We start from the raw sequence: 17,671 nt of genomic DNA on the forward strand, positions 1-17,671 counted from the left end.
AAGACATGGAGGAAACTTAAGTACCATTGCATTTACTAAATGAAAGAGGCCAATTTTGAAAAGGCTACCTACTGCAGGATTCCAACTGTATGATATTCTGGAAAAGGCAAAACTATGAAGATAGTAAAAGATCACTAGTTGCCAGAGGCTAGAAGGGGCGGGAGGGTTGAATAAGTGGAGCACAGAGGGTTTTTAGGGCAGTGAAATTATTGTGTATGATACTATTATGTTGGTGCAAATGTAACTGCAGTTTTGGACCGTGAACTTTAAATCATAACTAGGCTCAGGCACATCTTTATTAATCAAAATAGGAACCATTACAATCAACATAATTTTGCCAATGAGAAATGTTTGTTTATTCCTGTAGCATAAAAATCCATGCTTCAGGAAATGAGGAACTCTTGGAAAGCATTTTCTGCCTCCTGCTGGTTGTGGAAGCATTTTCCCTGCAAAAAGTTGTCAAGATGCTTGAAGGAGTGGTAGTCAGTTGGCGAGAGATCAGGTGAGTATGGCTAATGAGGCAAAACTTCATAGCCCAATTCATTCAGCTTTTGAAGCATTGGTTGTGTGATGTACAGTCAGGTGTTGTGGAGAAGAATTGGGCCCTTTCTGTTGACCATTGCTGACCGCAGACATTGTAGGTTTTGGTGCATCTCATTGATTTGTTGAGAATATTTCTCAAATGTCATGGTTTCACTGGCATTCAGAAAGATGTAGTTGATCAGACCATCAGCAGATCATCAAACAGGGACTGTGACCTTTCTTTTGATGCAAGTTTGGCTTTGAAGGCGCTTTGGAGCTTCTTCTAGGTCCAGTCACTGAGCAGGTTGTCGCCAGTTGTATAAAATCCTACTTTTTGTCTCATGTCACAATCTGATTGAGAAATGGTTCGTGGTTGTTGCACAGCATAAGAGAAAATGACCCTTCAAAACTTTTTTTTTTTTTTTTAATTTTCAGTCAACTCATGATGCACCCACTTATTCAGTTTTTTCACCTTTCCAATTTGCCAAATGCCAAATTGCCACATGCCAAACCATAGACTGGTTAATGTTGAGTTCTTGGGCAACTTCTTGTGTAGTTGTAAGAAGATCAGCTTTGATGATTGCTCTTAATTAGTAGTTACCAACTTCTGATGGCCGACCAATATGCTCCTCATCTTCAAGGCTCTTGTCTCTTGCAAAACTTCTTGAACCACCTCTGCACCGTATGTTCATCAGCAGTTCCTGGGCCAAATGCTTCATTGATGTTGTGAGTTGTGTCTGCTGCTTTACAAACCATTTTGAACTCGAATTAGAAAATTGCTCGAATTTGCTTCTTGTCTGACATCATTTCCCTGGTCTAAAATAAATATAAAATAAATGACAAATAATAAGTCATTAGTAAAAACACATAAAGGAAGAAATACACATTAAAATGATGTATAACAACCACATTTATTTAAAAATGTATTCCAATATCAAATGGCAACTTTCAGCAATGCAAAACTTCAATTACTTATGTACCAACCTAATATAATGGTGCATACATGTTATTATATATTATACATTTGTCCAAATCCATAGAAGGTACATCACCAGAAATGAACCCTAAGGTAATCTATGGACTTTGGGTGATAATGATGTGTTGATCTTGGATCGGCATTCATAATAAATGTACACATGTGTGGAAGCAGAAAGTATATGAGAAATCTGTGGACCTTCTGCTCCATTTTTCAGTGAGCCTAAAATTACTCTAAAAGATTAAACCTATTAAAAAATAATTAAAAAAAAGAGCAAGAGGAGAGATTTGGCATATCCACACAATAAAAACTACTAAGCAATAAAAAGGAATAAACAGCTGACAGGTACAATGACATGAATAATTCTCAAAATAATTATACTGAGTTAGAAGACAAATTCACAAAAGAACACATACTGAATGATTCCATTTACATAAAGTTCTAGAAAATGCAAATTAATCTATCATAATAGAAAGACAAACAGCCTCAGCAGTTGCCTGAGGCCAATGAATACCCTAGAGAAGGAATACCAATGGGCAAAAAGAAACTTGAGGGTGATGGATGTGTTTGCTATCTTGATTGTGGTTATGTTTCGTAGGTATATACATAAATCAAATTGTGTCAAATTATACAATTTTTTTTGTTTGTTCTTTTGGCTGTATCTCACCTTTTGTGGGATCTTAGTTCCCCTATGAGGGATTGAACCTGAGCCCTTGGCAGTGAAAGCACCAACACTTAACCACTGTACTGCCAGGGAATTCCCCCTACAACTACTTGACTTACTATTTTTAAGATTTTTTTCTATGGACTCAAGTATCTGTAGCAGATTTATAGCAACTCCAATATTTTATTGTGTAATTATAGGCCAATTTTCTCATTGTTCTCCAGATAACCATTCAGCCTTTTTGTAGTTCTTCCCCTATACAGATATAGCAGTGAACTTCCTGTAGTTATGAGTACATGTGGGAGGGGGTCTCCAGAGTAACTATACTAATAGGGTGGACTTTCTGGCTAGTAGGGCTTGTGCCAATGACACAAGCCCTACTGAGTGTTTCCTGTTGTTGAACTTCTCACTGGCACATTTTTAGAGGCTCATCACAAGCTTCTTCATGTTAGAAAAAGGAGTGAATTGTTCACATGCCTATATTAAAAATGAGAGAGACAAAAAAAAAAAAAAACAAATGAGAGAAACAATAATCTGCCTAAGGCTAGTTTGGAATGGAACCATGGTGTCAGATATTTTCATGCTGCTGCTTTTGCTCCACTGTTACGCTCTCTCCTCCTTCACTTGGGACCTTGTAACATTCACCTGCCAACAGTTAGTGTTCTCAGTTACCACAAACTCTTGAGAACTTGACGGAGCCTTATTCTGAAGTGGCATTTTTATCCTAAGAGCCACCAGTCCCTTTAGCATTTCTTCTGACTCCATGAAATGCATTCTAAATTTATATCCCTGGCAGTATGGTTACAGTTTTAAAAATACAGGATTTGCCTCTAAAATGTTCTTTGGTATTTCATTGACTGTGAGTTCATCAGACTCCACTGTGAAGCCTTATATGTTTCTATATATAAGAACTCTCCCAAGCTGAGGAGCAGGTTTTAGTGCTGAGGGGCAGGTTTCTCTCAAAGAGAAGAACAGAGCAGAAAGCACAAAGAGGGTAGCAGGCTGGGCACTGCCTCAGCAATCAGGAGCATTGTGTAGTCACAACCTCCCTTTGTCACTAAGCAACAAGAAATTGACCTGCTGAGATGCTCATTCTCCAGAAGTAGCCTCAAAAAGACAAGAGGAAAGTTTACCTTTTCTGCTCCTTGCCCGGAAAGATGCAAAGTGCTTTAGTAGGCTCCTGGGTAAGAATGCACTTTACAATTAATCCTAGCCCCTGACCCTGGGGTAGTACCTGAAATTTGAATGATTCATGGGAGTAAAGTGAGAAGGGTTTTATCTAGGCTCCAGGCTAGAGGAGGACCCCCCAACTGCCCATTCCTGCTCTGCCATTCTGTGGTCCCCCTAGAGCTGACCTACTCTTCCTGACACCATGCCCCCTTCCTTGTGTCCTGGTCTTATGCCTGGATTAGGTGATCCTCTTAGTCCTCTTGCCACCCCATTTATTCTCAGTCTTTTGTTTGATCTTCCCAAACTTCTGTAGTTTGACTGCTCTCTAGACCGGGAACATCTTGAGGGTAAAGACTTTTTTCTTCTAGCCCTATGTCCCATGCCTGGAATACAGTCAAGGTCCAGAAATACTGTTGAAATAAACTGAATAGAGAGGAAGGTCTGACAAGTAGTGGAAGGATGAACAGACAAGTTGGATGACCCAAGCCCTCAGTGGGATGAAAAGATAAGAAGCCTATTTTGATGGCCAGAGGCCAGCTTGGGACAGGTTCTTTCTGCTCAGGGCTGTGATTGTGGAGTGGGCTAGACACACTATCCTCTCCAGGGAGCATTGAGAACAATGAGGTCGGGCCACAGGACTTCCCTGGCAGGACATGGTCAACTATGTTGTCAGCCTCATGACGTCAGTACAATACAGCTTCTTATACCCCTGATAGGTGCTCATTTCTGTCTTCTGCCAGTCCTTGTCTCTGAAATTCTCTCCAAAAGTATCCACTTTTGGTGAAGTACTTCTTTTGGAAAGTTCATCCCTTGTTCCAGTTTCAAATGGTGCACTGTTCACCCCAGAATAGCAAAGTGTGTGACAAACAGGTGTTCATGACTTTGTCAATAGGTACAGAATATGGATCAATTTAATCTTTGCTCTTCAGGGACCTTTGACCTTTATTAATGCAGGGAGGACAAGGAAGGGAACTTCCTCTCAGATCTCCCAGGGAAGGACCTCACCACTAGGTAGTGTCTCTGTTCTCAAAACTCTGCTCAGTGCTTCCTAAGTCACCCCAACTCAGAATCCATCTGGTTCCCTCCATTACTGAAGTCTTCCCTTGCTCTTAGAATCCATATTCCTAATCCAATCCAAGCCTTGTCCCTCCCTGACCACCTCACTTCTCTTCGACTTGCTCACAGTCTTTTATCTTTTAGTCAATAAGGCCTTTTTTTTTGTGGTTATTTCTCTCTCTCTCTCTCTCTCTTTTTTTGGTTCTTCCAACACAAGTCTCTCTCTGGCTTCTGAATCTTTGCACTTGCAGTTCTCACACATAGGATGTTCTTCGACTGCCCCTTATGTGGCTGACTCCTCCTCACGTTCAGGTACCACCCCCATTGTCATGAGATGCTGTCCCCTGCTGCCTGTCACTCTCGATCCGGTCATCAGCTTCTTTCTTTCCTGACTCTAGTCACTTGTTTTACTTCCTCCCTAGAAGAAAGGTTCATAGGAGCCAGGGTCTTTCTGTCTTTTCACTGCTGCAGGTCGCCAGCCCATATTAGGATGCTCTGAAGAAAGAGAGAGACAGAGAAAGGAAGAGAGGAAGGAGAGGAAGGAGGGAAGGGAGACAGAGAGAAGGAGAGAGGGAGGTGAGAAGGAAGGAAGGAATCCTTTGCTTACACACATAACCCTCCCAGGTGGGCCAGCACAGCTGAGGCCAACTGTTCTAATGATGGATGGAGACATTTCTCTGCTGGCTCCTCTCCTGGGTGTACCCTCTCCTCTGATTCTTTTTATTCTGTCAGGAAAGCCCAGGAAAGGCTTCTAGCCTGGGAGGTCTAAGACTTGGGAGGGGGCTTGGGGTGGGATTCATCCTCAAGCCTGCCTTGTTACAGCACAACAGTGGCTTCTATGGGCACTACAGAGGCCAATTCAGGAGTGACAGTGCTCGAGAATACCGCCTTGCAGCCAAGCCCCAGCCTCCAGCAGTGTTCCTGCAACGTTGTCAGGTAGGAAGCAGCCCTGCAGCCAGCTGGGCCACATTCTGCTGCTCTTAGGCTGCAAGAGCAACATCCTCAGCCCAACCACAGCTGAACTGACACCCGAGGCCAGCCTATCCCCAGGACTTCCATGAGTCCTGGGCCCTCGTCCCTGAAATGTCAGATCTTCCCCCGACAGATAGGGTGTATAAGAGCCGGTACCAGGCTGGACAGTGCTGCTCACCGCTCCTTCTAAATGGAGGAAGGATCAGGACCAAGGTGGGATGGGTGATCATAGAGTGAGAGCCTCCAGAACCCAAGAAGTATGCCTTCAGTTTTGCAGACAACTGTCCTTCAGCATGAATTCCCTGATGCCCTAAAAGTCAGTGGTCTAGCTTACAGTCAGCCTCGTCGTCCAAGGACTCAGGAGTGAGAAGGAAGCCTCCGCTGGTCAGGAGAACAGCATGAAAAGTGGCATGTATCCACCCCCATGGGCTTCCTTAGTGGCTCCGATGGTAAAGACTCTGCTTACAAGGCGGGAGACCCAGGTTTAATCCCTGAGTTGAGAAGATTCCCTGGAAAAGGGCATGGCTTCTATAGAAGCCACTCCAATAGTCTTGCCTGGAGACTCCCATGGACAGAGGAGCCTAGCAGTCCATAGGGTCAACAGAGTCAGACATGACTGAAGCAACTTGGTTGGCACACACACATGCACACATTCACCTCCATGTGTGACCAAGGAGGACTGGAAGGGAGTGATGGCAGAAGTGGCCTAGAGTGGCTGGAAAAGGCTTCCGGATAACAGGAGAGGGATGCCGGACTCCTATGCCCTCCATGCTTCCAGGCCTAGAGACAAGGAGAGAGCACTGAGCATCAGCCAGTGTCCCAGCAGTAAAAAGCCCACTCAAAACGGGAGCACTCGGGAGCGTACACATATAAAGGGGTAGGTGTGGGGGCTTCAGGGAATGGCGGTCTCACAGGGTGGTAACAACCAAGTGGTCAGGACTGCTGGGCCTGAAGGAACAAGGGGAAGGCATGGTTTCTAGAACCCAGGAGAGAGTGGTGTGGAGAGGGCCATCCTGAGAGAAGTGGTAAGATAGGCAGGGGAGGCCGGCCTGGAAGGGAGCCAGGAGAAGAAAGATCTCCTCCCTCCCCTCCATCTCCTTTCCAGCTTCCTTTCAGGTCTGAGGGAAGTCAGCCTGGTGAGAACTGAGTTCTCATCAGACTCCTGGCAAAGAGCAGGGTGGAGGAGGGACCTGGAGGTGTGCCTGGAACATGCCCCGCCCACTGCAGCTTCTTGCTTCCCGGCCTCCAGCCAGGTCCTGCTCCCTCCGCCATCTGGATTCGCTACAAATTGCTTTCCCAGGCCAGGAGCAGGGTCTTAGAGTCTGCCATGCCGCAGAGCCTGAGCTTCCTCACCGTGCTCAGTTGGAAGGGCTGTCTGTCAGTGCGTACTAAGCCCAAATGTGACTCCAGACTGCTCGTCTGGGGCCACCTCCCCTGAGAGAATGATGAGATCTGGGTAGCGCAGGGGCAGAGGCGACCTGGGCACGTCCTGCTTGGTGTCTGTAGTAGTCCTCAGTGGTAGCTCTCACCCCAAAGACCTGAATGTCCTCTCAACCCCCCCAGGAACAGAGTAGGGGACATATTTGGGGGCCTGTTCTGATTCAAGTCAAGACTTGTTACATGTTGGCATTATCAGCAACCCCAAATAGCATGGCTTTAGGTTGTACAAATGCTAGGTCTCCTGACTAGATCTAAAGCTGTTTTAATTAGTGGAACTGCTCTGGGAAGGTGCACATTTTTTCCCCCCTTATTTGCTGAGAGATACCAGGTGTCAGCTAGCTGACTGCAGCTATTCTTGTTGAAAACCTTTCCAATATGTGGCATCCATTTACCTTTAGTTTGGGGCAGGTATGAATTTTGTCATTCAGATGCAAGAAAATTCTTTTTTCTTTTTACTCTTTTTTTCTTCTAAACCAGACTAATTTATTTCTAGCCTTCACCTGCCTGACTCTTGGGAAATGTAATCCTGGGCTTGTTTGTTCTCCGGGTCAGACCAAAGAGCCAGGGGCTCATGGTTGGAGGCAGGTCCTGTGGTATCTTGATTGCTGTGTGTCCCTGTCTGTCCCACCCCCACCACACCTCAGTCTGCCACAGAGGCCCCCCCAACTCAGTACCCCTCTAGCTGCACACTGTTCAGCCTCCACAGGGGCTCTTAGCCCTCCCACAGGCAAACACTGATCCATCCCAGGAAACCTACTTCTCCCCCAAGGACTCTTCAGCTTGTATCCTAGCCCAAGCCGTACCTGCTCAGAGGACATGAGCTTTACTACCTGAATGGAAAGGGAGCCCTCGGTGGTTTAGAAGCAAAGATGCAGGTGAAATTCTTCTTGGGGACAAGAATACTCTGAACTGCCTGGGTGGAGAGGAAATGACTGCACTTTTCACCAGATTCCCACAGTTGTGAGAATAAAACTCAAGGCAGTGGGAGTTGATAGATTATCCTGTCACTGTGAGAATAGTGAGTTTTCAAAGTCAGAGCTGCCTTCAGTAGCTGAGGCATCCACATTCTAGGACTGTGTACAGTTTCATGGCTGAGGATAGAGATGCAGGAACAATTGAGGGGGGCAGATGGAATATGCCCCAGACCCCTAGATTTTTTAATTGAAGTTTTATTGAGATGACTCGGAGAAGGCAATGGCACCCCACTCCAGTACTCTTGCCTGGAGAATCCCATGGACGGAGGAGCCTGGTACGCTGCGGTCCATGGGGTCTCGAAGAGTCAGACACGACTGAGCGATTTCACTTTCACTTTTCACTTTCATGCATTGGAGAAGGAAATGGCAACCCACTCCAGTGTTCTTGCCTGGAGAATCCCAAGGACGGGGGAGCCTGGTGGGCTGCCGTCTATGGTGTCACACAGAGTCGGCCACGCCTGAAGTGACTTAGCAGCAGCAGCAGCAGCATTGAGATAACTGTAGATTCATAGGCAGTTGGAAGAAGTTGTAAAGAGAGATCCTTTTTATGATTTGCCCAGTTTCCCTCAGTGGTAGCATTTTTTTTTTTTTTTGGTGGTAGCATTTTGCAAATCTATAGTAGATTATCACCACCAGGACATTGACATGTATGTAATCCACCTCTCTCATTCAGATTTCCCATTTGTGTGTGTATTAAATCTATAAAATCTTGGAATTCCCTTGTGGTCCAGTGGTTAAGACTCCATGCTGTCATTGCTGAGGGCCCAGGGTTCAATCTCTCGTTGGGGAGCTAAGACCCTACAAGCCATGTGGTGCATCAAAAAAAAATCTATAAAAAATCTATTTTTAAAAATAATTTTTATTGGAGTAGAGTTGATTTACAGTGTGGTGTTTCTGCTATACAGCAAGGTGAATCAGTTACACTTATACATATATCCACTCGTCTTTAGATTCTATTCCCATATAGATCAGTATAGAGTATTACTTAGAGTTCCCTGGGCTATATATAGTAGGTTCTTTTTTAAAATAATTTTTAAAAACCATTTATTTATTTATTGGACTGTGCTGTGTCTTAGTTACAGCATGAAAGATCTATCTTATTTAAAAAAAAAAAAAAAGATCTTTGATCTTCACTGAAGCACGTGAAAGTGAGTGACTCAGTCGTGTCCAACTCTTTGCAACTATACAGTCCATGGAATTCTCCAGGCCAGAATACTGGAGTGGGTAGCTGTTCCCATCTCCAGGGGATCTTCCCAACCGAGGGATCAAACCCAGGTCTCCCGCATTGCAGGCGGATTCTTTACCAGCTGAGCCACAATGAAGCCCATGAATACTAGAGTGGGTAGCCTATCCCTTCTCCAGCAGATCTTCCTGACCCAGGATGTCTCCTGTGTTGCAGGTGGATTCTTTACCAGCTGAGCTACCAGGGAAGCCCCTCACTATTGCATGTGGGATCTTTAATTGTGGCATGGGAACTCTTAGTTCCCATGTGAGATCTCATTCCCTGACCAGGGATTGAACCCAGGCCGCCTGCCTTGGGAGCTCAGAGTCTTAACCACTGGACCACCAGGGAAGTCCCTGTCCTTGTTCATTGATTTAACAGCAAACATGTATTGAGCACAGTGCCAAGCTCAGTCCTTGAGTTACAGATGTGAGTAAGACAGACCTTACCCATGAGGCACTTGTGTTCTAGTCAGGGGCATCAGATGATGAATAGCAATATATATAGTCATACAATATGTTAGAAGGTGAAAAATGCAGGGTTGGGGCGATGGAACTCTAGTGGTCAAGGAAGGCCTCCCAAGTGACAGGTGAGAAGGAGTCATGGCCAGCCAGGAGAAGAGTCCCAGGCAGAAGTAAGAGGTAGTTCAAATGTCCGAGGTGGAAGTAGCTTGTGTGTTTGAGGAACAGTGAGGATGCAGTGTGGCTGGAGGTAGTGAAGAAATCAATATCATGTGGGTCTCATGGACCACTATGATGACTTTGACTTTTATTTTTTACTTTGACTTTTATAAACATGAGGAACTATTGATTTTTGGCAAACCAGGAGTGTGATCTGACTTACACATTAAGAGTTATTCTGCCTGCTAAGAGGACAGGAGGCTGGAGGGGCAAGGCTAGAAGCAGGGACACCAAGTGGGAAGCTCTTGCAGTATTCAGGCATCAGAAGAATGTGGCTTAGACCAGAGAAGGCAGTGGCCATGATGAGAAGTGGTCTGATCTGGGTACATAATGAAGGAAGTATCCATAGGATTTCTTGGCACACTGGATTCAGGGTGTGAAAGAGAAGAATCAAGGGGCCTCTGGGGTGTTTGGCAAGATCTAACTGCCATGACCTGAGCTGGGGGAGGCTGTAGGTGGGGTGGTTTTGCAGAATGACCCAAAACCAAGACATGTGTTTGGAGATGTCCATTAGACATTTACATGGAAATATGGAGCAGGCAGTTGTCTAATTAGTCTGAAGTTCAGGAGAGAGCTAAAGCTATAAAGAGAAATGTCAGTTTCCAGGTAGTATAATATTTAGGGCCAAAAGCCTGGGTCACTGATTAGAGAGTAAAAGAGAAGAGGAGAGAGCTGGAGCCTAGTCGTGAACAACCTAGGGTTAAAGGCCCAGTGTGAGACTTAAAGTACTGCCCCACTGATGAAGGATGTCCAGTAAGATGCCTCAGCCCCTCTCTCAATCGGAGACCCCAAAGGCTTCTGCTTTGGGGGCAAGTGCTGGGATGAGGTGCTCCAGGAATAAGCTGTTGCTTTAATTTGTATCTGCCCTTTCAGGATGTTGGCAGTTTAGGGGTGGTGGCACCTGGCAACTTCTCTCCATTATGGGACCCTCAGGTAGCATCTTAGGGACAGCTAAGCATCATTTTTCCCCATTCACCCTCTTTCTTTCTGTCTTTCAAGGAACCACCACAGCAACACTTCTTCTCCAAGCATGACAACCGCACTTCCTTCGACAAGGTGAGTGTTGGAGAGAGGAAGGAGAATGGGCAGCCCTCCAGCCTAGGTTGAAATTGAGGTAGGGTGGAGGGAATAAGACATGGTGGGCAGAGCAGGCTCCTTTATCCAGAGGAGTGTCTGTCTGCCTGATAACCTCGTTCCTCTGGCAAACAGCCATTCCCCAAACAGAGGTCCCTCTGCTTTGGCTTCCTCCATCAGTTTGCCCAAAAATGTGCAAATATCCTAGGGGCCACTGACTTTCTGGGGCTCTATTCGCTCTAGAAAGGAAGGCATGGCTGGGATGCAGTTCAAAGAGGCTGGGGTACAGGCCAGGGAGGCCAGGCATCACCAGGCCTGCTGGGGTATAGGAGGGGCCCAAGGAATCACCTGGTGCCAAGACTGTGGGCCAAGGGCCCATACCGTTGAGAAGGGGCCCTACTGCCTGCTACAGGGAATCGGAAGGCGGAAAGACTTGGAGCGCCTGTGGCAGCAGCATACCTTCCTGCGCTGGGCACCCTGTGAACTGGAGTTGCGCCAGCTGCGGCCCCTCAAATCCTCCTACCAGACCCAATTCCGGTCCGGGCCAGGACTCAGGGACTTCCCCCAGCGCCTTGTCCACTTTGTGCAGATCCAGCCTCCCCGTGTCAACACCACCTACCAGCAGAATTTCTGCCAGCCTTCCCGGGGTGGTCACTGTGGCAGCGACAACGTGGGCCCCCAGACCCCAGTCACCGACACGCTGCCTGACCTCCCGGGGATCCCCAGACCCAAGCTGCTGCAGCATTATCTTCACACTGGGGTCTCTGAGTGTCTAAACTGGTCCGGAACATTAAACAAGGATGGCTGACCCAGAGGCCCATCTGTGCTTGCAGCCCAAGAGGTCTCAGAGGCTGGAGAACAGTAAGCTGGGCCCTCCGCCTGCCTCCTCTGTTGCTTGTGCCGTGGTGCCTTGTGCTAACGTCCCAGGCTAACAATCCATGAGGGTTACCTTGGACACAGCAGGTGGGTTCCAGGACCCCAAATCCGTTCTGGCCACAAACCCAACCGTGAACCTCCTGCAGTCAGTATGGCTGCAGGGAAAGCAGAGTCAGCAGCCCCTATTGGTGGGCAGCAAAGACTGGAGGAGGTGGCCAGGGCTGGCAGCTTTGCTTTTTTGGGAGACTACTGCCTCCAGGGCATCTGGTGAGTGGCCACACTGCCATGCCTAAGAGATAGCTTCCCCACAGCTGGGACAGAGGGACCCAACCCCCACTGGACCCCCACCCCCACCACCACCATGGAGGTGAGCAGAGGCCTGGAGGAGATGCTGTGTGACATGGATCTGGAGGTCATCTTAATTCTATGGTATTTGTTTTGTGAGCTCTAACACCCAGGGCAGTGGGAGAGGGTGGTCATCCTAAGTCACAGAAGAGGACTAGAGGCTTAGGTGGGGCTGAGACACCAGAACCCTTTGAGGGCTGAGGCCAGATCCTAAAGGCTCCTCTAGACCCTCATCCCTGGGAAAACTGAGGTCCCCAGAAGAGAGCCAAGGACATAGGGGTAACATAGGTAACATAGGGGTAACATAGGTAACATAGAGTCCACAGCAGAGGCCACAAGCCGGAGTTAGCAGCACTTTTACTTCCACATCTGAACCCCCTCGGTCCTCACAACAGCCCTGTGAGGTAGGCAGGGCAGGAAGGTCCCCGAGGTCCCCATTTACAGATGAGGATGCTGAGGCACAGAGAGGTGAAGTGACTTGCCCGAGGTCACACAGCCAGCAGTGTGAAGGGCCCACAGTCAATGTTCTTCTGGCCCTCTGGAGGTCCCCACATCGATGCCTACACCCCTCTGTGTTTCTGCCCTCTCTGAACTCTTCTGGGTCCATGGGGGCCTTCCAGGCAGGCTGACAGTGAGGAGTTTTCAGGAATAGCCACTGGGGTGGGCCTGATCAACTCCAGGTGGGCACCGAGATGTGGGGCGGGAGGCCAACTCTGCCTTCTCCCACTTCCCATTTGGTCAGAGGGCCCAGTAGTTTCCAGAGCAAGAGTGGAGCTGGGCATGGTCCACGAATGGATGGGAGTAAAGGTGGGTAGAAGGGTGTGTGTGTCCTGCGCTAAAGATGAAGGCCACCCCCACGTCCCAGGGGCAGTGTCTCAAGTGCCCCACCCTGTGTCTCCCTCATCCCACAGAGCCACAGTGAGCTTTCTCAGCAGCGAAAGGAACCACAGACACCCGCTCCTGGCACAGAACTGCTCCTGTGGACAGGTCCCATCAGGCATTCAGACCCCATCACGCAGACACAGTGCCTCCACAGCCTGACTGGGACCCTGGGCCACACCCCCGATGGCAAACAGCCGAGGCCCAGCCTTCAGACTAGAACAGGAGCAGCGGGCTGTGGGCATGGCTGGCAGTGCCTCCCAGCGGCGCCGTGCCAGGCTGAAGGCCTCTACAGAGCCCAGGGGGCACGGCTGGTTTCCTGCCAGAAGGAGACAGAGTGTGTAAAGGGCACAAGCTGCAGGGGCTGTAGCTCGTCTGCTCCCTGAGCCCACAGCATGGCCCAGCATGTGTTGCCCCAGGACGGGATACCCAGGGTCTTGCTACCCGTTGCCCCCATTTCATTACTCATTCATCTATTCATTCACACTCCTACTTCTCCATTCATTCAGTGGTCATTTGTCCTGTTTCTATCTTCTGGGCCCCTGCTGCTGCAGAACCCACAGTTAGGTGCTGAGAGACACCCCAAAGGCTGAGCCAGGTAGACCACCCACTGACTGGTTGGGAAAGGATAACTCAAAGTCCTGACCCCCGGAGTACCTAGAGAAGGGCAGGAGGTAGTACTCAGGCAGAGGGCTACTGCTTCCTGTCTCGGGCTCCCCTCCTATCCCAAGCCCCACAGAGACTTACCAAGGCCCCCAATGGCCACGACGTGGTCCCCAAGCGAGCCAACCACAAAGTCAGCTCTCTTGTCCCTCATGCGCAGGCTGCGTGGCAGCTTGGTCCAGGAGCCTGCAGGAGAGGTGAGGAGGTGAGAGCTAGCCCCCTCACTCACTCTGCACCCCTCCAGCCCACGGAGAGTGGGAGGGTAGCCCACACCAACCACTGCTCACCATGCTCCAGGTCGAACATCTCCACAGTGTTGACAAAGTGTGGGCGGGAGTAGAAATTGTGGGGCCCGGGCTGCTGCAGGCCACCCAGGCTAAAGACGCTGCCTTCGGCCATGGCACAGCCGGCAAAGGCCCGGCGGCTGGGCAGGCTTGGGTGTCGGGTCCAGGTACGGGCCTCCAGATCAAAGGCCTCAAAAGCAGTCACTGGGAGCTTGCCCTGGCGGCCCCCTGCCAATGGAATTGGGGCACCTGGGAGGCGGCCCTAGTGGGGGTGGGCCTGGCAGGCCCTTCTTTTACCAGGTTGCTGAACCTTTACCACTGCCCGCCCCAGCCACCCATACCCAGCTGTGTGCACACCAGAGCATGGATCAACCCCGAAGATCCATTGGCGCTGGGCTTTGGTTTTCCAGCCTCAGCAGGGCCACCGAAAGCACCTCAGAGCAACCCTGACTCAACCCAACAAAGGGGCTCTTGTCCCACCATCCCAGACTAACCTATAGGGATACATTTGAAGCTTCTGGACCTCAAGCCACTTTGGCACATCCCCAGGTCCTTACCCAGGACATAGATCTTGTTTCCATGCAGGAAGGTGGAGGCCCCGTAGCAGGGTGTGGGCATCGAGGGCAGCGACAGCCAGCAATCCCGGCGGGGTTCATACACCCGAACCTGGGCCTGGGGGGCCGTGTCAGGGCCCATTCCCCCCAGTGCATACACCATACCATCTGCAGAGAAAAGAGTAATACAGACTATCCCTGGGCCTGGCCACAGTCCTCCACCCTGACAATTGCCCTGGTCAGGCCTGGGACACACCTATTTACAGTACCCCCTCTCTAGCAGCAGACACCCTCCTGCCTGCGTGGTGTGGGGGATGGGAGAGCTAGGATCCACACTCTGGCCAGGGCCCCTTCAAGTGAAGAGCAGGAGGCAGTTGATCTAATTATAATCCGTCTCCGTCTCCCTGGAGACGCTATGGCAACCAAGTCTGGCATCCAAGCAGGACGGTGGTCAGACCTAGAGGCCACAAGGTGGGAATTATCATGGGGGAAGAAGGTTGGGGGTCGGTTTAAGCCAGAGGTGGGGGCCATATGGAGATCTGTTCAACAGGGAGCTCAGACTGGGGAGGGGGCTCTGGGGATCAGCTGGGGGACTGGGAGAAGGAGCCTGGGCCTGCAGGATGAGGGTGCTGTCCATGAGCCTTCTGCCAGCACTTTTGTACCCTGTCCTCTCACTAGAGAAGGTTCTTGCCCTGTGACACCCTCAGAGTCATCTGGGGGCATGTCTGAGGGCCTTGGGGAGATGGCCCGTCAGCTAAGGGCTTCCATGGCAACTGCCTCCAGGCCAGCTTGGCTTTTGTCCATCTCCTCTCCCAGGTTTGTTTGTGTGGCGCGAGGAATTTAAGCACTCACTGGGCTCTGAGCCAAGGCCCTGCTCCCCTCCCCCCTCCCAGACTATTTATAACTATGGGAGCCATTGGGCCACCCCTTCTGGTCTCTCAGAGAGGAGGAATGGGGCAGAGAGGTGGCCTGGCCCTCCCATCATGCTGGCGGCTAGCCAGGGCTCTGAGTCTCAGCTCACAGCTGGAAAACGCAGTTAAGGCTGCTGCTGGCCCAGCTCAAAACTAGGTACAGAAGGCTACAGGACGCAAATCCATGTCCAGGGCACCCAGGCAAAATGTACAGCTCCCACCCAACCTCTGAAGGTAAAGGGACCAGGTCAGGAAAGGATGGAGGCTGCTGGGACACCTGAGGGACCTTCCCTGGGAGGCCACTCACCTCTCTCCACAGTTGCAACCCCCATGGCGGCCTGAGGGAGAGTGGCCCGACGCTCCCAACGGCCCTCGTCAGCCAGGAAGGCCTCCACAGCAGCTACCGGACTCTGGCCCTCATCCACACCGCCCACCACTAGCACCTGCTTGCCCAGTACCACAGCAGCCGCGCCAGCCCGGGCAGTGGGCAGGGGCGCCAGTGCCACCCACGTGTGCGAGGCCATATCCAATGTCTCAGCAGTGTCCAGAGGCAGTCCAGCCCGACCACAGCCCCCCAACACAAGCAGGTGCCCATCCTGGTACGCCACTGTGCCATATACCCGGCAGGTGGGCATGGGTGGGAACACCTGCCAAGCAAAGGCCCGGCCTCCTCCTGTAGCCATGGTGTTCACCTACAGTGGCAGGCCATGCTATCTGCTCAGGCTGTAGGCCTCAGTGAAGGGCATGATGGGGCCTCATCTTGACTCTACGGGGGCTATAAGGGAGTGTGGGGCCAGTCCAGGGACTTGGTCTTCACCTACGGAAGAGAAGGAAAATGAAGAGTCAGAGCCACTGATACTGATGAGCACCCTGGCCCCAAACTGCTGGTGGGAAAAGCAGAGGGAGGACCCACCCCCACTGGCTAGCACACTGATGTGGATTCCCTCCCGGACTGGGAAGGAGGGCAGTCTTCCAGTTACCCAGGCAACTTCCCCACTGCCTCTGGGGCTCGAGGAAGTCTCCTCCCATACCTTGCCCTCACCTAGTTGCTCCCTGGTTAAATCCAGGTCTAAGTGGGAGGTAAAGAAACTAGGATAGGACTTCCCACACCAGCCCGGTTCCCTTCCCCTCTACAGTCCACACCCTGGTGCTCTGCATTGGTGGAGTTAGACTGGACCCTCCCCTTTACTGGCTTCCAGGGTGCTCTGGATAGCCATTGGGGTCTCCCACCTACTGCCAAAGATCAGACTCCAGGGTATCCTTACATCCCATTTGGGAATCATCCCATAGAGTCCATCCATTCCTAGGCAAAAGACCAATATCAGGGTGGTGGAACCGGGAGGGGAGGGGATGGAGGCCAGAGTTCCATATTTCCCCTCAAGGTCTATCCTCAGGGGTCTGCCCATGCCAGGTCCCCAGAGACCAGCCTTCTTGATGTCCGGAAAGGGGAGGAAGGTGATTTGGGGAACCTAGGAGCACTGACTGGACTCTAGGTTCCCAGAGTCCAGGGCGTTGCCAGCAGGAATGGATAGCTGGACTTTACAGCAGATCCCTAAGTTCCCAGGTTTCTCCTTTCCCAAGGAGGGCCATATTCCTAGGACCCCTGGCGCCAGGGCCTCCTGGCCCCAAACTTCCAGCTCGGGTAACGCGGAGGTGGGGGGACGGGGGGGGGGGGGCGGGTCCTTACAAGCGTGCTTGGGGCTCTACACCCCGCGCCCCAAACTTCCCCTGAGCGCGGCTCCCGCGGGACTCACCGGGCCGGGGCTCCGGCGCCGCCGGGCGCAGGGTCCACGGCTCTGGCTCCGCTGGTGCCGGCTCTGGCTGGGGCTGAGGCCGGGCGCCGGCGGGGCTCAGGCTCTGCTCCGGCGCGGGGCGGGGCTGGACGGGGTCCGCCCCTCGTCCCCGCTCCCGACTCGGGAAACCCTTCCCCCTGCTTTAACCCTGCACCTGCCGTGGCCGGAGCAGGGCGCACCGACGTATGGTCACCGGCACACGGGTGAACAGACAGGCGGACACGTGGACACTGGGCCTGCCCAGGACTTGGGGTCCGACCTTGGGCGGCGGGGAGAAAGGACGCGGCGATGGGCCTCGCGACCCGTGTAGGATGCGGGCGGTTCTGAGCGGGACCCAGCCTGGGAGCACCCGCGAAGGGGCCGACCAGCAGAACCTGGGGAATTAGGGAGCGGGCGCCCGCCCACCGCTACTGCGCTCACAGGAGCCCACGACAGGCTTCGCGGCGGCGCCCCCTTGAGGCCTCTTAGGGAATGGCCTGGGCCTTTGGCGTGGGCAATGGCTGGGTCTCCCTTCCCCAAGCTCGAACAGGGCACAGAAGAGGTTGTGTGATGCACATCGAGGCTAAACGTGGGTGGAGGAGCAGAAGGTGCCAGCGTCAGTCCTTGACAGGCCCTT

The 17,671-nt window shown here is 51.2% G+C and overlaps 2 protein-coding genes across 3 annotated transcripts; one reads left to right on the forward strand and one right to left on the reverse strand.

The window, feature by feature from the left end:
* Window positions 1-72: 72 nt before the first annotated feature.
* KLHDC8B (kelch domain containing 8B) lies at window positions 73-17,462 on the reverse strand. Of its 2 annotated transcripts, none has more exons than XM_061128616.1 (6): window positions 17,017-17,462; window positions 15,570-16,079; window positions 14,355-14,519; window positions 13,801-14,025; window positions 13,598-13,699; window positions 73-1,338 (listed from the first exon to the last, which is right to left on the reverse strand). In XM_061128616.1, the coding sequence occupies exons 2-6, from the start codon at window positions 15,943-15,945 to the stop codon at window positions 1,268-1,270; spliced, it is 939 nt and encodes a 312-aa protein (XP_060984599.1). In that variant the 5' UTR covers window positions 15,946-16,079; window positions 17,017-17,462; the 3' UTR covers window positions 73-1,267. The 2 variants fall into 2 exon arrangements, with proteins under 2 accessions (XP_060984599.1, XP_060984598.1); XM_061128615.1 differs by lacking the exon at window positions 73-1,338 and adding an exon at window positions 12,316-13,169 and having other exon boundaries at window positions 17,017-17,147.
* C24H3orf84 (chromosome 24 C3orf84 homolog) lies at window positions 3,320-11,558 on the forward strand. The gene is made up of 4 exons (XM_061128618.1): window positions 3,320-3,346; window positions 5,211-5,324; window positions 10,676-10,732; window positions 11,142-11,558. The coding sequence occupies exons 1-4, from the start codon at window positions 3,320-3,322 to the stop codon at window positions 11,556-11,558; spliced, it is 615 nt and encodes a 204-aa protein (XP_060984601.1).
* Window positions 17,463-17,671: the final 209 nt, after the last annotated feature.

Source organism: Dama dama, chromosome 24 (genome assembly GCF_033118175.1).
Source record: "Dama dama isolate Ldn47 chromosome 24, ASM3311817v1, whole genome shotgun sequence".
In the NCBI taxonomy this organism is placed as follows: domain Eukaryota; kingdom Metazoa; phylum Chordata; class Mammalia; order Artiodactyla; family Cervidae; genus Dama; species Dama dama.

Bases quoted from the DNA above. Each gene is read 5' to 3' on its own strand.
- C24H3orf84 (XM_061128618.1), top strand. From the start codon at position 3,320: ATGCAAAGTGCTTTAGTAGGCTCCTGG. The intron at 5,325-10,675 runs GTAGGAAGCAGC...CTGTCTTTCAAG, and splicing joins TGTTCCTGCAACGTTGTCAG to GAACCACCACAGCAACACTT. The intron at 10,733-11,141 runs GTGAGTGTTGGA...ACCGTTGAGAAG, and splicing joins ACCGCACTTCCTTCGACAAG to GGGCCCTACTGCCTGCTACA.
- KLHDC8B (XM_061128615.1), bottom strand. From the start codon at position 15,945: ATGGCTACAGGAGGAGGCCGGGCCTTTGCTTGGCAGGTGTTCCCACCC. The intron at 14,520-15,569 runs GTGAGTGGCCTC...TTTTCTCTGCAG, and splicing joins GGTTGCAACTGTGGAGAGAG to ATGGTATGGTGTATGCACTG. The intron at 14,026-14,354 runs GTAAGGACCTGG...TTCCATTGGCAG, and splicing joins AAACAAGATCTATGTCCTGG to GGGGCCGCCAGGGCAAGCTC.